General features: G+C 41.0%; 1 protein-coding gene across 1 annotated transcript in view; it reads right to left on the reverse strand.

Annotated features, from left to right (window-relative positions):
* cdh8 (cadherin 8) overlaps window positions 1–18115 on the reverse strand; it is a 119926-nt gene that overhangs the window by 62845 nt on the left and 38966 nt on the right. Inside the window, 1 exon segment of the mRNA XM_034132751.1 lies at window positions 12304–12598. Within this exon segment, the coding sequence (XP_033988642.1) occupies window positions 12304–12598 (295 nt within the window).

Below are 18115 nucleotides of genomic sequence, written 5' to 3' on the forward strand. Positions count from 1 at the left end.
ATATGAGTAAACATTTGCCAAGTTGAAGGTGAGAACTGCAGAACCTGCTCGTTTATAGCAGTGATACTGTGAAGACCTCCTACTCACCAGCATGACTTCAAACAGTCCCTCATCACTTGTGGATGATATGTAACACGACTGATCAGGAAGCACACTGACGCACACACACAAACAGGAAGTTATGTTGAGATCCAGACAACATGGAACTAAAAAATGTTTTGCGTTAGTCCTTGAAAAGGTTCAATGGAACGCCAATCCATCCATCCTGGCTTTAAGCAGAAACAGTTGTCAGATGTCCAAAAGCAACAGAAGTGCACATCGTAGTACATTTACCTGTATTTGTGTTTTGCATGTTAATTTACGTCAATCCATGTTGCTAATGATGTAACCTAGGTTGGATCATGGTCACGTACAGTATCTCTGAAAGGTATCCGTTCTGCACAAATATATTTTGGAAACGATTACAAAAATGTTAATATTTTTTGAAAGCAATATTTGGATGCGTTTGCAAGTAAGTGTGATACAATGTAGTTTATTTATGCAAACAAGCATTGCTGGGAGTTCAGCTTTCCAAGCACTTGATTAAACAGTTCATCTTCCGACCTTTGACTGATACCATTAAGTTATTTCAACAAATCTTTTAAAATTGACCTTTTGTGTCATATTGAAGGAAAATGAAAGTCCATAAAACGTGTTATCCATTAGAAATGAATTATTCCAGAAGTGTAAAGATACATTTACAGATCTCCATTTTCTTACATTATACACACAAACACATTGTGCAGCAAAGAAAAAGGAAACTGCCGTGAATGATCCCAGCTCAGTGTGCCATCTGTAGAATGGAGGCCAATAGGCAATAACTGAGTAAATGTTTGAAAGAGCAAGTGATCATTTGACTGTTTCAGCCCAGCTACAGCGGATCTATCTCCAGCAGGGTGTGATATGGACTGGCCTAAAGACTTCAGGCATCTGCATCAAACTTCCCTGTCTCACATAGGTGAGGTTGCATCTAAGTCAACAAATCTATCCTTTTTATAATCAAAATATGGGCAATGTTGTATGTTGTAAAAAGCAATAACATCATCAAGGCCATGCAATACTGTGTTGCGGTGGTGTGCTGGGGGTCGAAGGTTGAAGGTCCCTGCTGTAGCATGCTGATGAATCACATTTACGTGATATATGTGTGCTTCAAAACAATGTGTGTCACATAGCGACTGAAAAGTCCCGTAAGCTTGCATTCCCTCCAAAGGGCAAGACTCTATTGGCTGCATATTGAAATGTGGTTGGATAGAGGTCTATGAGAAAATGTCCCTGCTTCTCACTTGATTTATGATCCTAATATTTAGCTTTGAATTATTCTACAATACAGCATGATGTTCATTTTGTAACTTATGCTCCCATTTAGAGTAGCAATACCATGGAGCAAGTTATGCTAAAGGTACATAATAATACAAAAATAAACATTATTGTAAAACTCCTTGTTTGTACTTAAAATAAATGATTTCAGAAAGTTAAGAAAAAGTCCACTGTAAAGTACACAATGGGTCACAAGAACTCATTCTTGTTTTGCTTATCCACTTACATTTAGTTTACAGTCGCACTCTTGCATCCAATGCAGCATTGGTAGGGCTCTGAATGGAGGTTGGCTACAGTAAAAGCTGTGGTCAGAGAACACAAAGGATGTTATATTGGACAGCTGGTTCACTTTAGGTGTAACAAATGAGGGTGACTCAAATCATTTACTAAAGTATCCATTGAAAAGCACTCTATTATCAGGGCTGCAGTGCAATTTTATTTAAGGAGGGACAATTTTACATTGACGTTACAATAAAGTCAAATGATGTTTTTGGCTCTGGAGGAGTTCTGTCAAGCCTCAGAATAGTGTGCTTGGAGACTACATCATTTAACAGTCAAAGTCCTGCATTATATGCAGTGTGATGTTCAGAAGGCAAGTTGGTTTAATAAAGTACTTAGATTAGATTGATTGATTTGGTTGTATAGCTTTTAAATCTGTCAAGCCTGGAGTTGAGGTTCAATGCTAAATCGGTGGAAAGAAAACTGTCTGACGCCAATGGATAATTAAAAGGGCAAAGATTCCATTTAGAGCCAATGGAAGGCTTCACTAACCACTATGGCCAAGCAAAAAGCCAAAGGCAGTTACAATTGTTGTATTATTGAAATATGTGTTTATTCTCTCAAAACATGCCATTTATCATTAAACAACCTGGTCAAGAAAATTATAGAAAATGGGCTATTACCATGCACATTACAACTATTTAAGTTGTGTACTGGACTATTGTGGTCCGACAAAACAAGCGAAAATTAGCAGGTAAGCTAGCGTCCGTCAGCATTTTTGCTAAAACGACAGCAACAACTACAAGACTTAGTTCTGAATCATCTTTTTGTCGATGGACTAGTGGCAGCTTTAGTTACAATATAACTAGCGTGCTCCCAGTGTCAGCCAGTAAACTTGGAGAACTTCACAGTAAATGGATCTGCCCATTTGAAGGCATTACACTGTCTTCAGATGACACAATGAATGCGACTCAGTCCCCTTCCACCCTGCAGGGCTGCTGATCCTGCGTCCTAGTGTTCACTCTCACATTGATTAACTGACCTTGGTACAATGATCAGCAGTGTGTGACAGTATGACAGCGGGAGACGAGTTGTAAATGTAATCCAACGCTGCAAAAAATGTCATTACAGCACTTGATTAAACAGGACAGTAACCCTGGAAACATATTTTGTTAGGAGTGCAATCCAACACTGCAGCCTTTTAAATATTTAAAAAAGATTCATTTTATTTCTAACCTTTGCTTCCCTCGTGTTCCGTGGGCCACTGACCCTGTTGCATGAAATCCATGTAATCACATCCACTGGCTGCGACAACACAGATGGTGGCATGTGTGGCGGCTTCAGCTTTCCGCATCCTTCTCCTCATTATTACAAAAAAACAAACACGGCAGCTTGTAGACATGCTGCACACTCTCTCCTTTACCTTCCCTTTCATGAACTTTGTTTGTTATTTACCTCCTTCCTTTTCATTTCCCCGTCTCTTTCTACTTCATGGGCACGGCACACAACAAAAACGAGCGACTTTGTTTGAGAAACGACACTGTGGCGAAGGAGAGAGCTGCTTTTTGTCCTTAGTCTAATTGAGAGTCTTTTGCTATTCATCGGGGCTCTGCAGCCAGGCCAGCGAGGGAGGCAATCTTATGCAGATCACATTGAAGGGCTTCATTACCTAGAAGCCAGCTACTTTTTGTTCCCCCTCAAGGGAGAGGCCGAGAGAGAACGACGGCGAGCTGAAGGAGGGGAGAACGGGGGAGGGAGAAGTACAGAGAGAAGGAGACACATAAAAAGTGTGTGCATGAGAGGAAGAGAGGGGGTGAGTTACAAAGAGAGTGCCTCTCTGCGGGTTACACAGGGGAGCGGGGACAAATTACACCTGAACAACAGCATCTTTACGACTGCGCCGCGGCTTTATGCTAACGCAGAGAATGTGTGTGTATTAGTGCACTTGTATGCACTTTGTGTGTGTGTGTGTGTGTGTAAATGTGCACGTGTGCCTGCTTGCATGCGTGCTAGAAACTAAATAATGCCCCGTGAGGCTCTAAAGGGCTTCTATGACTGCATCTGGACGAGTGACTGATGATGTTACATCCATAATTCAGAGGTACATTGGAAAATAAATAACATTTGGTTGAATTAGTAATACACATTTGTATTGATATTGAGCAGCTGTGACTGTGTGTTTTGTCATGTTTTTTTCCCTTACTCCGGACCAGCATGTGTGTTAGCGAGGGGGATAATTGACTTTCCATTTTTTTCTGTACATACACTAATGTAGTGGCTTAGCGTGAAACAAAGAGATGCTGAACAAGCAATGACTCTATCAGCTGCTGGGTGTAGCTACAGACATGAGAAGAATGGATGATCGCAGAAAAAAAAGAGGGCGCTTGGCATGCCCCCTGGAGATGAGCCGGCTGTTGAAGCACTGGCCAAAAACGACGGTACTACAACTTCCGTGTCAGTCACGTGACATCATTGGGACCAAAAAGACCTTTTAAAAATGTAACAAAATAATTTGTTTGTAAAAGTTGTAAAATGTGCTAAAATTTGAATCCATCATTATATCCCCTCCATATATCTAACTGAGCCAGGAAAGCTGTGACGTGACAAATTGGAGGCGGGGTTTAAAAACAAAAACAGTGCTCATGCTCTATGGGCCCAAGTCAACCCACCAGGAAGTGCGCCGGGTGCTGAAGCACATTTATGTAGCGTCCAAATGCTGGTACCACAAACTTTGTGTCAGTCTTTTTGTGAATTTGTTGAGCCCAAAAATACCTTTTCCCATTGACTTACATTGAGAAAGAGACTTCTAATTCAGTGTATAACTTTGTTATTTTCCCGTAACCGTCACAAAGCTTGGAGGCAGGGCTTAAGGGAAATGCGCACAATGATCTATGGGCCGAGATTACTTGAAGATCTGGATATATTTTTGTTCTCAAGAGTCCTTTTTGCTTCATGCTCCACAAGGCAACTTCTGTAGGAATGAACAGGGCCCCGCTTCCTGTATCCAGTTCTGTTTATTCACCCATGGTGCTGGGTTATTGACAGGTGAAGAGTATCACAGGCGCAAACAGATGTGATTAAAGCAAGCCTAAACACAGAGGACATGCACGTACACACACAGATGCACAAGTGAAGCTGTTGTTGCCAAATGAGGTGAGATGGATGGGAGTAGCAGGTTATTTGCAGAGAAACTCCAGCATGTCAGTTAAATCCTCTCTGCCTCTCAGGCCTGTCCTATCCCCATTTAGCACGGCCACAGCAAAGGGCAGACTGGCATGCACACTGCCTGGCAGTCGGACAGGCCTGAGAGGGTCGCAGCCCTGGCCAGGTTCACTGCTCTGACCCCAGCTCAGCCTGCGAGCCGCCCACCACCACCACCACAGCCTCGGTCTGCCACGTCTCTGCCCAGCCCGGGAGCCTGCTCATCAGATGTGCCCCGGCCCAGCGCTGGCCCAGCTCTGGCCCAGCTCTGGCCCAGCTGCCCACCATGTTAAAGGGCCAGGGGCCCCCTGCCACTCAGTCCATCTGCCAAGCTGCAGAGTCTGGGATCAGAGAGGAGAGAGACACAAACACCAGACAACCTCGCTCTTCGCTCTCAAAGCACAACAGAGAAATGCCAGATAAAAAGATCCACTAAATATGTGCCGCCCTCAACTTATGTGGGTTGATGCAAGCCTGAAATACTGCTCAGTTTATTCAAGTTAATAAAACTGCATTTTAATGCTTTCAGACTCAGAAATTCCTAGCCTGAGATATGTTCGAGATTTACTGCAATATCTGCATAGCACAATCATATTTTTAGAAATATCAAGGAAGGGGATTTTAATAGAACATCTGGCCCAAGTGGAGCATGAAATGCTCTGAAAATAGCTCAGCTTTCCCTGTATTGATCTGAGAGAGGTGTATGTGTAGAGAAATACATGAGTAAAGAGCAATATGAATCTAAGATAGATAGATAGATAGATAGATAGATAGATAATTAGATAGATAGATAGATAGATAGATAGATAGATAGATAGATAGATAGATAATTAGATAGATAGATAGATAGATAGATAGATAATTAGATAGATAGATAGATAGATAGATAGATCTATCAGAAACACATGCTTTGATGAGACATACAGCTGTATTTAAGAATGTTATCTTTCATGCAGGATTATGTACGAGTGTATTACTTCTAAAAACATATGCGTATTAAATAAGCTATGATCACAGCTTTCTGCTGTATGTTGAAAGCGTGAGGCGATCAGTTCCGATAAAGGTCTGCGCCTCGCTCATTTACATACGTCTCCCCTTGATCAAGTCGCCTCATTTATCGTCCAAATCTGCGATGACAAGCCTTTACTTATTTTCCCAGCTGCCGCGGGTGATGAGAGCGTAATCAGAAACATCATTAAGGCCTCTACATAGACGGCTGTGCCTGTTAGTCCTGTTACCCACACCCATAATAACTCAGAAAATGCAAATCAACTCCAGGTAATCTATTAATGTCACTTCAATTTATGTCTGCGCTCCAATTTAGCAGATCTTGACACATTTGGCTCTGATCCGTGCTTTCATACAGGTACTCATTTTGCGGGGGTTTCGGAGAGTACGGCCCGCCGATCGAGGAGACGGGCCATCTGTCTGGGCGTCCGCTTATTAATCGCCCTGATAATGAAGTACACTCACACTCAACTCTCCCGGGGCATCTTTCGCACGGGCTCCATCCGGCAAAACAACTTTCAGCAAGTTTGTTTCGCAGTGTAGCAATTATTGTCATGTGCATTCCCCCCCCCCCCCCCAGCGAAAGGAGGATGGTCTCGCGACCTCCTCCTAATTACCTGAAGCTTCTCTTCAAGCAGATTTAGTAATTTCCAACTACATCACAACCCCCTTGTTAGCTGCAGAAGGGGAGCACAGCCTCATAATTCCAGCATATGGTGGGCAGACATACGGGGGGAATTTGTCAGCTTGTACTGGCCTTAAAGTCGAAGACCCCATTAACAGGAAAACGAGATCTACTAATCCTCGGAGATCTGTGCTATCCCTGCACATGAATTCCAATTCCTATCATGGCTAAGCTTTTACAAATAAGCAACACACTCACTTTATCATGGAGTGAATGGGAAACATGATTATCTATCGGATATGGAATTAAGAATACAGGGGAAGTAGAGTAAATATCAAATATTCATTATAATTTATATCTTTCAATTAAAAGAAACCACACTGTCCTTACTTGTCTGAAGATTAGGGGCAGAGGAAATTACAAAACTCATGGATTTATACGAAACATAACACAAAATCTAATAGATAATAAAAAAAACATAATGTGGATACATTTGCACTAATTATTACACTTATATTAAAAATGATAAAATGAGTTTATGGAAAGGATTGTTCATAATGAACCAACTCAGCAGATACTTCACAACTGTCTCCAAAGAGACTTGATATACTACTCATTTGCATCAGCAAATACATTTTGAAGGGACTGGAATTTATAACTGAATAATCATTTAAGATGTATTAAATAGACGTTTTTAGCAAGTAACAAAGTATAAATGGTCAAAGATTGTGGTCTTGGATAATACAGAACAATTCTGCAATGTGTTTATTCATATTTACTGTAACTGAAACAAAAATATTTCCCCAAACATTAACCAAAGAGCTATGTATAAGAGATTTCCCGCCCCTTAACCTATCAGGTACAATCTGTTTGAGCGCTAGCCAATAAGCGGGGTGTTACATAGTGATGTCATTATGTAATGGAAGTAGAGTCCAATGGAGACGTTTCAGGCTGGGGGAGCCTTTGCAGACCCTTTACATTTAAAAAAACATATATAACAAACTACTGGAAAGGGAAATCCCCCCAAAACAGAATAGGGCCACTTTCTAAAGCATATGCTTTAAATCACTAAAGAGAATAACTATACACAAGTATAGTTCTTGAGGTACAGGCTAGTATATTGCTACAACTTATCCTTTTAGAACATAGTAGAAGTATAAAGCAGCATTAAATGGAAAAACTACCAAATAAGTAATTTTTGTATCAATTGTTAGTAACCTCCCTACATTTCCATTGGGTGGTGTTGGACTTATTTCTAATTGCTTATGTTTTCTGTATTTGCAGCGCATTCACATTTTCTATAGTTACAGTATGCTGAGCTCCCCGGGCCACTGCACTCTAGCTTTTGTCCATCTGTTCATCCATTGTCTTGGTTTTACATCCTACCAATTCATTTCAGGCAGCTCCTAGTTAGCTAACATAGTTGAGCATTTAGCATCAAGATTGCTTATTTAACCATTTCATTGAATTAAATTGTTTTGTGTTGTTTTTTGTCAAATTCGACAAATGCCCAGAAAAGCATCTTGTCTGCTGAATAAATAATTGTGTTAAAAACAATGTGTTATGTGTTCCACTGGCTTATGGATTTGGATAGAAAAATAACTATAGCTGTTTTCTCTTATTACTAAAAAAGTGGGCATCTTTCAAGATGCGTTGTCAAACAGCACCATATAGTAACACCCCATCAAGCACAGCAGTCATGTATTCAGACTCCTTACATTAATACGCTCAAACTCAATTCCGACTTCCTCCAACACCACCTCTGCTCTCCACTTCCTCTCATTGTTGCACTGTACTTTGAGAAACCATCCGCTGAACAATTACAACGGTAGTCACCTCCATTCTCAGGGAAATGAAAGTCAGAGAAAAGTCACGGAGAGCCACACGTCTTATCCGACTGGGCCTTTTAAAAAGGGAGAACAAAAGCTCTTTCTCCTTCATTTCCCATTAACCTCTATGCTCCTCCGCGAGCAGGAAACATGGCGACCTCGTGGCCCATGTCACATATCTCATCCGGCTGTGCGGACCGCTTCCTATGGGGGGGATGGTGACATTCAATGAGAAGGGCTTTGTACCTATCCGTAGTCCTTGGCAGATAAAAGGTGGGTGTTGATGTTTGTCCCGGGTGTGGCTGATATACCGTGGACACACTCCTGATAAGCGAGGAGCTGCTGAGACATTGATGAAGCCTGGAGTGGAACTGACAAGTGGATAACATCGCCAGGAGAAGCAGCCGTTACGGTGCGGATTCGATTTTTGATTATTCTACGCAGGAGGGTTCTCGCTAAGCAAAATCACGTTCTCAGCATTGTCTGAACGCAATACCAGACGTCTGTTCTACTCTTAGCATGTGCCATGATTACACTGTAATGCGTAGTTCGGGGGATTTGCTCATATGCAGCAGCAACATCCGTTTAATTTCTTCCCCCTTTTCCTGTGGTTTTTATCCCCTGCACCAGTAATCCACTGAGGCCTGCATACATTCTCATTTCAACGCAATACAAAGATGAAACGCCACTGTAAAAGGAACCAGGTTATATATGAATATTAGGCGATGAATGACTTCTTGTTTGTTTGTCCGGAGAATCACGTTCTTCCCACCGTGCGGCAGCACATGAAAACTTAACAAGAGGAAAACTACTCGCAGGAAGAAACAAAAAAATGTCTTTCAAGCGAACAACTGAGCATTACTGAATGTTTAATTAATCAGTAGTGACAAAAGGGAACAACAATCAACAAAGAGACGCCGATTTTCCATTTCTTATGCATTATTCCCACTGGCAAATCACAGAGTGCTGTCAACTACCACTTTGCTCGCTACCCCATCACCGTGGATGTCCCTGCACTGCGCCGGCAAAACCCTTGGAGAGATACGTTAGCATTTCAAGCGAGATCCAAAACAATAAGCAGTGGGGATCAAGTAATGGAGTTCAGACAACAAGAGTTCACTGTTATTCCGTGTTTACATGGATTATATTGCACTGTGTTTTGTTCCTTTTTGCTTCCCTCAGCAGCTAACAGAAGTCATGATCACGAGATGCTAAATCGCCTTCCAAGAGCTGACGTCAAGGCTGCAACCTACAGATGGGATTTCCCAAAACAGATTCCATTACATACCTTGCGCCATCTGCCCTAGCATGTTGTGTCAGCTCCGTGACAGGTAACAAGAGGAAGCTTGATGAGAAAACACAATAACAAGCGCATACCGCCCAACAGCAGACCTCGGCACCCACGCTGAACTCGTCCAATGTCAAAACGGCATAAAGACACACTATGATCTCTTTCCTGCTACTGATGGAAACATTTTTCTACAAGACTCCTGCTGCTCTGGGGGTCAGTGGCAAGGCTCCCCTGAAGAAAACCAACAACAAAGTGTACTGATCCACTTACAGGCTTCTGCCAATCCTAGATGGGCTATACATTTGAATGATGTGATCAGCATGCAGTGGTCATTTAAATGCATGGATGGAATGTGAATATATGAATACATTAGCATACGGCAAAATGGAAAGTGTTTGTGTACTAGTTTGTGGAGAAATGAAGAAAGGTAGCTTGTGGCAATTAGCATCTGTCAGTGTTGACACGCTAAGTGACAGTTAAGTGTAAATGTAGACCATTTATGCTCTTCTGCTATAATTATACTTAAACGCTTGAATCTTGAATTAAAAGGATTCTTGCATAGACTTTTCTACAGCTGCGTTTGTTAAGCTCTCCTGCTGTGTTGAGAAGGGGGGAAAAAAAGGTCAAATTTGGAATGCCTTTGATACTAAATAAAGTGATCCACTGTGGTTTCCTAGTCAATTCCCCTCAGTTTTTCAACACATTACATCCTGCACTTTCTAATCTTTCCATACATATTTGATCGCAGTGATCACCAGCTCATACCACATAATAGACTGGACACATGAAAATGTTAAACAACGCAATAAAAATACCACACTTTCACCAAATGCTCCACATAATAAGAAAGTGTGACCCTTCACCTATGCAAAGCGGAGAATAGCATTTTCTTAATGCTTGCCAGAAGGCCGAGTGCTGTATGCTGATGTTGCTGTAGAATGTCAGGAATGTGCTCATGGTGCTTTTTCAGCCTCTGTCGGATTCAAGTTCAATCAAGCTTTCGTGATGTGGTGATTTGCATTTTTAGTTGGAATTATTTGCAAGTGGGTTATTATGTACAGTTATGCAGGGTCATCCTTATGTAACCATGGTTCTATCTTCCCAGGATGTTCTTGATATAAACTTACTAACCAACATAAAAACAACACTGATACAAAATGAACTCAAAACCATTTTGCTTTTAAAATAAAAACGCTTAAATCCTTGGTTAAAATACCATGAAACAAAGGCAACACGTTGTTTTATCCCAAAAACGGCTTACACAAATATATGTTCCCCAAACTGGACACATTTGTATTCTTATTTTAGGTACCACAAATGCTTATTAAAGCATAAGGTAGAATTTCTCATCAATTTCACAATTATACACAAAAGGTTCAGCCAAATGTGTGATGTCTTTTTTGTGATGAGTTAAGAATCTGTAACATCACAAGAGAATTCAAATAACTTTGGCTTGAAGATAAAATAACCAATGTTTATTACTTTTACATTTGGCAAGTAAGGGCTTTTCTCACAGTCTAAAGTGCAAAAGACCAAAGGGAAATGGACGTTTCAATGGCTGTTTAGTCGTTACATCCTTATGTCGATGGATTTGTCTAGCCCTCAAATTAAAAGGTGAAGCTATCAGGGAGTCTAACATAAGCTGGCTTTTAGTTTTAGGTGAGTAACTTCAAAGCATACATTGTCCTAAGGTAAAACACTTTAGTAAGAGCATAAGGGCCCAGACCCTAGGGGTTTTAAATCAAAACTAAAAACACACTTCTTCTCTCTGGCTTTCTAGTTAGAGCGGAGCACGACTCCTGACTTTTCCGTGTGTTTTATTTTTATTTTGTTTTTTTAGATATATCTGTTGTAATTTATTGTCGTTTATTGTGTTTTGTAGTAATGTGTTTTTATTACATGTACAGCACTTTGGCTCGACCAAAAATCGCTTTTAAATGTGCTTTATAAATGTGCTTTATAAATAAAACCTGATTTGATTTGATTTGATTTGATAAGATCCTTTGAAAGGTCCCAGTAATGTGTCATAAAGAGGATATAATAATAATAATAATACATTACATTTATATAGCGCTTTTCCTGGTGCTGAAAGCGCTTACAAGCAAGTAAAACAACATAACAAGACAAGTATAAAGTGCTAAGCTAGGTGGAATAAGGGCGAGGGGTTAATGGATTAGGAGTTGAAGGCAAGAGTGAAAAGGTGAGATTTGAGGGATTGTTTGAATGATATACATTGGGGACCCTGGCACCATAGAATCATGTAAACATAGAAACAGCCCCTTATTACGCAAAGGGAATGGACGTGTCAAATGCTGTTTGATCGGTAAATATTCTTTCAGCCACTGTGGAGATACCAATGTCTAAAGTCCAAGGAATTGTCAAATTTGAAGGTGTAGCTTTCAAGGAGTAAAACACAAGTAGGCTTTAAGTTGTCTGTGAGTGATTTCAATGTTTTGACCCAGTGTAACATACATTGAACGTTTGACCTAGTGTAAAAAAAAGAATGCTAAGAAGATCCTAAGAACCCTTGAATGACACCAGTTGTGCAGATACAGCACTGAGTTATGGCTGAAGTTATATGATTTATCTTTGTCCTATTTTCATTTGCCAAAATACTCATAACAAGCAAGCATGTAAATGGGCATACTCATTTCCTCTTGTTCCTACTCACTCATTATTTTCATGCAATAACCCATTAGAGATCAGCCGTCCTGGAACTCTCACACACGGATCAGGCTGCAGACCAGAAATGAAATGTGTTTATCGTGACTCACCGACACCGGACATCTCTGGAACCGACGCTCGGTACGGGCCTTCGTTGAACTGCGGCGGATTGTCGTTAATGTCCTGGACTTTGATGATGAACTCTGACGGTGGTTCCAGGGGCTGGTCGTTGTCCGCGTTGACGACCTGGGCTGTTAGCGTGTACTCGGCCTTCTCCTCGCGGTCCAGCCTCTTCATGGCGTGGATGTCGCCCGTTAATTCGTTGATGGCGAAGATGGTGCCAGCACCCTCGCCCGCCAGGACGTACTTGATGTTCTTGCCACCCACATCCAAATCTGTGTGTAGCTGCAAGTAAACAGAGATGGAAAATAATGACATTAAAAAGGTGGAGTCCTCAGTTTGATCCCACTGTGGAAGCAGAGACAGCTGTGGGGGTTGTAATGAATGCAAGTTGATATGCTCAGCAGATTCTAGAAGTTCTCACCATGTAAACGCATGTAACAGTATAAATGTAATGTGTTGCTCTTTTTCCTCCTTGCTATGCTCCAACTAGTTTAGCAGGGATACTAAACGTGGCTCAACATAGCCTACACTTTGCTAAATGAGGCCCACTGGGTGCAATAGCTTTATAAGTAGCACAGGAAATGGACCTTAGCCTACATTGTTCCTCATTATACATTGCAAATACATCATACAAACACACAATGTGGGGGGATATTGCTCCCTGCAGTCTGGAATGCACAGAAGTGCTTTGAATGTGCCTTCCAAAACAGAGCAGAGAAAAGTATCAAAACCCATGAAAAATGTACGAGGAAACTCTGCACATGATGATTCATGCTGGCAAATAACTAGCCCTAAGTTACTGGACGCTGCTGCATGTTCCTCATTATTTTTGTAATTACAGTTTCATTAGTTCACTAAGGCTGCATTACGTGCAAGGCTGAGTGGATGGCTCCCACTCGCCGCAGAGCTGAGTATAACTAATGAGTGTGACAATGCTACATTAGGCTGTTGAGACATCTGTGGACCGAGGAAAGGAGCAAAGGCTTCTGTACGTACAAATAAAAAGGTAAATTTGGAGCGTAGCGGATACAACAGCACGAGATGACAAAAGGTCATAGGAAAAAGGGACATGAGGGAAGTTTAATTCACATAAACAGACGGAGCACTTATTATACTGTAAGTCACCTTTAATATAAGCCTTTTTGATCCCCGAGGTGAGTGACTTTCAGACGGGAGGCGCTGAGTAAAACATTTACAAATCCAGCAGTGTTGTGAAACGGCTGTCAGCCCTCTTCCTTTGTATTCTTTCTTAATATACATTCCTCTCAATAACCCACACACACATCTGAGCCCACACCCACACATACAAACATCTGTATTCAGCAGCTTTAATTTCATTTCCTGCCACAGTGTTCCAACAGCGTTTCCCGTGGGAGCGTGGTTAGGGTGCAAAATAGCGAGGTAAAAATATGTCGGGTGAGAATCCCGACCTCTAAACTCACCCCCCCCGCGCAATGTTTTTATAAGCCGGCTTTTATGCATATACTGTCTCAGAGGTGTTGTTTGCAGACACTGACAAAGCACATTCACTTAAATTGTCACACCTTGCACTTTTGTTTTCCTAATTGTGCCATCATTTCAAATGAATGATGTAGCTCATTAACACAAATGCCTCGCAACATCCTGCCCACTGAGAAACTCTTTAAATGAGCCCAAATTAATGATGGTCTGTCATTGTTTTTTTTATCCTACGTGTGACTCCTTGTGTGTAGTGGTATGCCTGCAGCTCTGCATGTATGGCTGCATATTGCTCTCAAAGGGGTGCAAATGGACTATTTCAGCTTGCATATTGGATTTGGTTATGGCATGTATATTTTTAGCAACACATACACAACATAATCTTGATGCATGGCAATTATACTGTAAGGTCACCCATGTACAATTGTATGCACATTGAGGTAGAAATATGTGTTTAATCCGGATATGATTCAAGGTCAAAATTAGTGTTAAAGCTTAAAGTCAACCAAGTTCAGCTTAAATACCTTCAGTTCCATGGAAACTGTGCACCCTCAAATTGCTGGTGATATATGTTATTTTATGTATGAATATATAAATATAAATATGAATGTGTGACTTTGCATCCTTGGCCAGGACACCATTGAGACTTTTTGTATCATGTGTTATATGGTTAAATAAAAGTTATAAGAAAAAGAATGTAAGAACCATGTGACATAACAAGCAAGGGACCATGACATAGTTTGAGTCCACTTTTCTTTAGGTCAAGAATAAACCGTCAATCATCCATAACTATCCGTCGACGAACAACCATCCATAACTATGGTTCAATAAGTATAAAATATAGATGAGAGAGTGCACTGGCTTAAAAAAATGAATTTAGGCTTGCTGCTTTTGCTGATTATTTGTCATCATATTTGCAATATAAATGTAGTATTTGTTGACCATGGAGATGTATGCATCCTGTGAGCAAATGTGCTTCATTTTATTCCCATCACTCTTATTGGATTCATTTCCTGTCATCTCTGTACTTTCAACTACAAAGGCATAACAATGCCCTTAAAGATAATTCATACTAGAATGGCACTCAGAGAGCTCAGACCTCCGCCAAGGCCAATGGTGATTTCAAAAACGTCAAGGATGGACTCACTTGCTGAGTTTGGAAATCATTCTTCCAACTCAAGTGAGTTTTGAGACGAAATGTGGAAACACAATGGACCCAAAGAACATTTGGTCTGTTTTATTTATATCAATTTCGGAGTTAAGTGGACGGTCATATACACATTTTCCAGTCAGGAACTTGTTTTTTCATCATTTTCCCAATCTCAACGAAATGTAAACATGATGCATGTACAGTAACCGTCCAATGATTCCATTCCAAATTGTAATGGGTTCTTCCATTACACCCTTCCACCAAGAACATAACAATGAGGCCACAAAACAAAACACAAAAAAAAGCCAAAATCTTGATCTTCTTGGCAGACGTACAAATACATTTCTTATAAACTGACATGTTCCTTTATGCTCAAAAACCTGGTTATTGCAATCTGAAAATACAATATTCAACCACAGTTAAAATGTGTTGGCTTATCGTCATGGACTGGTAAGATCATTTAGTTGCTTTATAACCAGGTATGAACTTAGTCAAATTGTTTTCCTCAAAAATCAAGCAGAAAAGTAAGGAAAAACAAATAAAAAAGGTAACAGACAAAAAACTAATAATAGAAAACAGGCTATATTGGCTCTAACATGTATGAATTGATATCCACATACAAAGGTTTGTGCCATCTGAAGGCAGCGCATTGTACAACTAATCATCAAGCTGGAAGGTCATGTACCAGATAAGCCCTGTGAATGGTTATCTAAAACGCAACACATTCCATTGTGTTAGTAGATCAATTCCTCTGCTTGTAACATTCAAATGGAGTTTCAACATTGTGTGCCTCTCTATGTAAGCACGAGCCATGATGTATTTTGGCTGATACGTTAACAAAAATGAGCGATGAATGACTAAATCCACTACTAAAAAACGGCACACTATGTTCTTTCTTTAAAAAAAAAAGAAAGAAAAGTCTTGCAATCAATCATCACTTTGCTGGAATCTGCCACTTTGTACATTCCCTGAAAGTTGGTGGGTAACCAGCTGCAGCTCTTTACGCTGACGTCTCCTCTAAATGCCCTGGTCGCCCACTTCCTAGACAGCCTTCGCACTGGAGTGCACAAAGAGTCATCAAAGAGTACAATTACTGAAAGGGGAATCTGTCACAGGTCCCTGTCATTAAGTGAGTTGCCTGGGCAACTAAAACAGCACCGAGAGTCAGCGACATTGACTGTGGTGTTCAGGAAAGAAAGCGACATTACAGTATCATGATCACTGACTGTGTTTGAGGACTAACAGTGGCAATAGAGCTGTTAGTAGCCTTGTGTTCTTGGCTGTACAATCTAAAGCCCTATCTGCACAGGACTGGTATTACCAAGGGACCTCATAGGATTCAGAATCACCCCCCGCACATTTTTGTTTGTGCGCATTGGCACAAGATAAACCTGTGATTTACTGAAATGTACTGCAACGATCCAATGGTATCAGCCTACAGTATATGTTAAAAATAAGAATATCAGGTTTATATGTCATATTTTAAATATTACATTATACATACTTATATATTATTATGTTCCCCTGTGAATGGTTCTCAAGGTCTCTATGGGTCGTGTCACCTCCCACATTTCAACCAGAAATGTTGTAAAAAAGTCAGATTATATTTCTATGGGATTATACAATATGATATCCCATATCATTATATTCTCTACAAGGACACAAAAAGGCAAATAAAGTAAGTCAGAAGCAAAAAAGATTGCGAAAAAACAACAACTAAAAGACACCAATTCGCAGAAGACTACTATTTGTACGAGCTCTGTGTCTGGCAAAATATGGGAGGTAAGCTCTGCCGAATGTTTACTTTACAAAGTTGTGTTCCTATGAAGAGAGCTGCCCGACTACGTGGAAGCGCTGCCCTAACTGTCTGCACCGCTCTAAATGGTCGCAGAGCGATATGCTCTAAGTCCAAAATACTTCAACTTTGATCTCGTTCACAGCTGACATTTGGACGTGCTTCCAATCACATGACAGCTATGCTAAGCGGCCCCAGCTAGCAGGGGAGGGAACCATAGAAACAAAACTTTACTGGCTTTTGTTACCGCAAGGCTCTGCAACCAACATCACGACAAGCAAAGATCATGTCATGTGAATGCAGCTAAACCCTAACCCTACTGACATAGCACTGCATTGGAATCACAGACAACCTCCACAATTATTACAATGTAAGGTCTCTAGGTAATGAATATGCTTTATTGTATTGGTGTAACAGAATCTATCATGAAGAAAAAACACTCATTAGAGAATTAAGTGTGTGTGGGGAAGCTTATAATGACTCTTTCGTTAGCTGCTGTACTCAAATCAGCCATATATGTGGAAGCTGCAGCTCAGAGTGATAAAGAAGGCCTTGGTTGACTGCAGAAATTAACTCGTGGCATAACTTTACAGTACTCTTTTTGCATGGTGCCAGTACTGTTGTGTACACACACACACACACACACACACACACACACACACACACACACACACACACACACACACACACACACACACACACACACACACACACACACACACACACACACACACACACACACACACACACACACACACACACACCTTCAATTTCCAACTCCCAATCAGGGGCTGCTTGGGACTTCTTATTCTGTCAGCGGAGGAGGAAATATGTCAGTCCCTGCTGAAGACGAGCTTTTTACGGCAATCACTTGAACAATCACTGTGTCCTAATGAGGAAGATTCTACAGATTCTGCTCCCACCCCACAAACCCTCCCACCCCTGCCTAGGGCTCCCGGGTTCCACATACTTAAGTGTAGCCCTACTAATGATATTGCTCCTTGTCAGGGCACATCGTAGATAGGACGTGTGCTCCTCCTATGCATGTACCAGCAGGACTGGAGAAGGAGAGACAGAGTGAAGTGCGGAGCGGGGGGGAGGAGATGCTGTCACTGTGATGCAGCTTGTCAGCTACTGTCTGCTGGAACAGACTGCACACAGCACGTCTCACTGCCTCCTCCAAATCCTACCTCAGTTAGTACTCTGTAAGGGTCAACCGCTAGAGTAACACTTTCTATGATGCTAAAATGCATTATAAACAACCTTCTAATGCGGTATAATCTGCTTATATCACTGTATAAATACTTCTAAGTACTCAATGAGATCCATAATGGTTTGTAACTATTATCAAAGCAATTTATAAAGCATTTTATAACTTGGAAGATGTATTGGAAGA

The sequence above is a fragment of the Trematomus bernacchii genome, unplaced genomic scaffold, assembly GCF_902827165.1.
Source record: "Trematomus bernacchii unplaced genomic scaffold, fTreBer1.1, whole genome shotgun sequence".
NCBI lineage: Eukaryota > Metazoa > Chordata > Actinopteri > Perciformes > Nototheniidae > Trematomus > Trematomus bernacchii.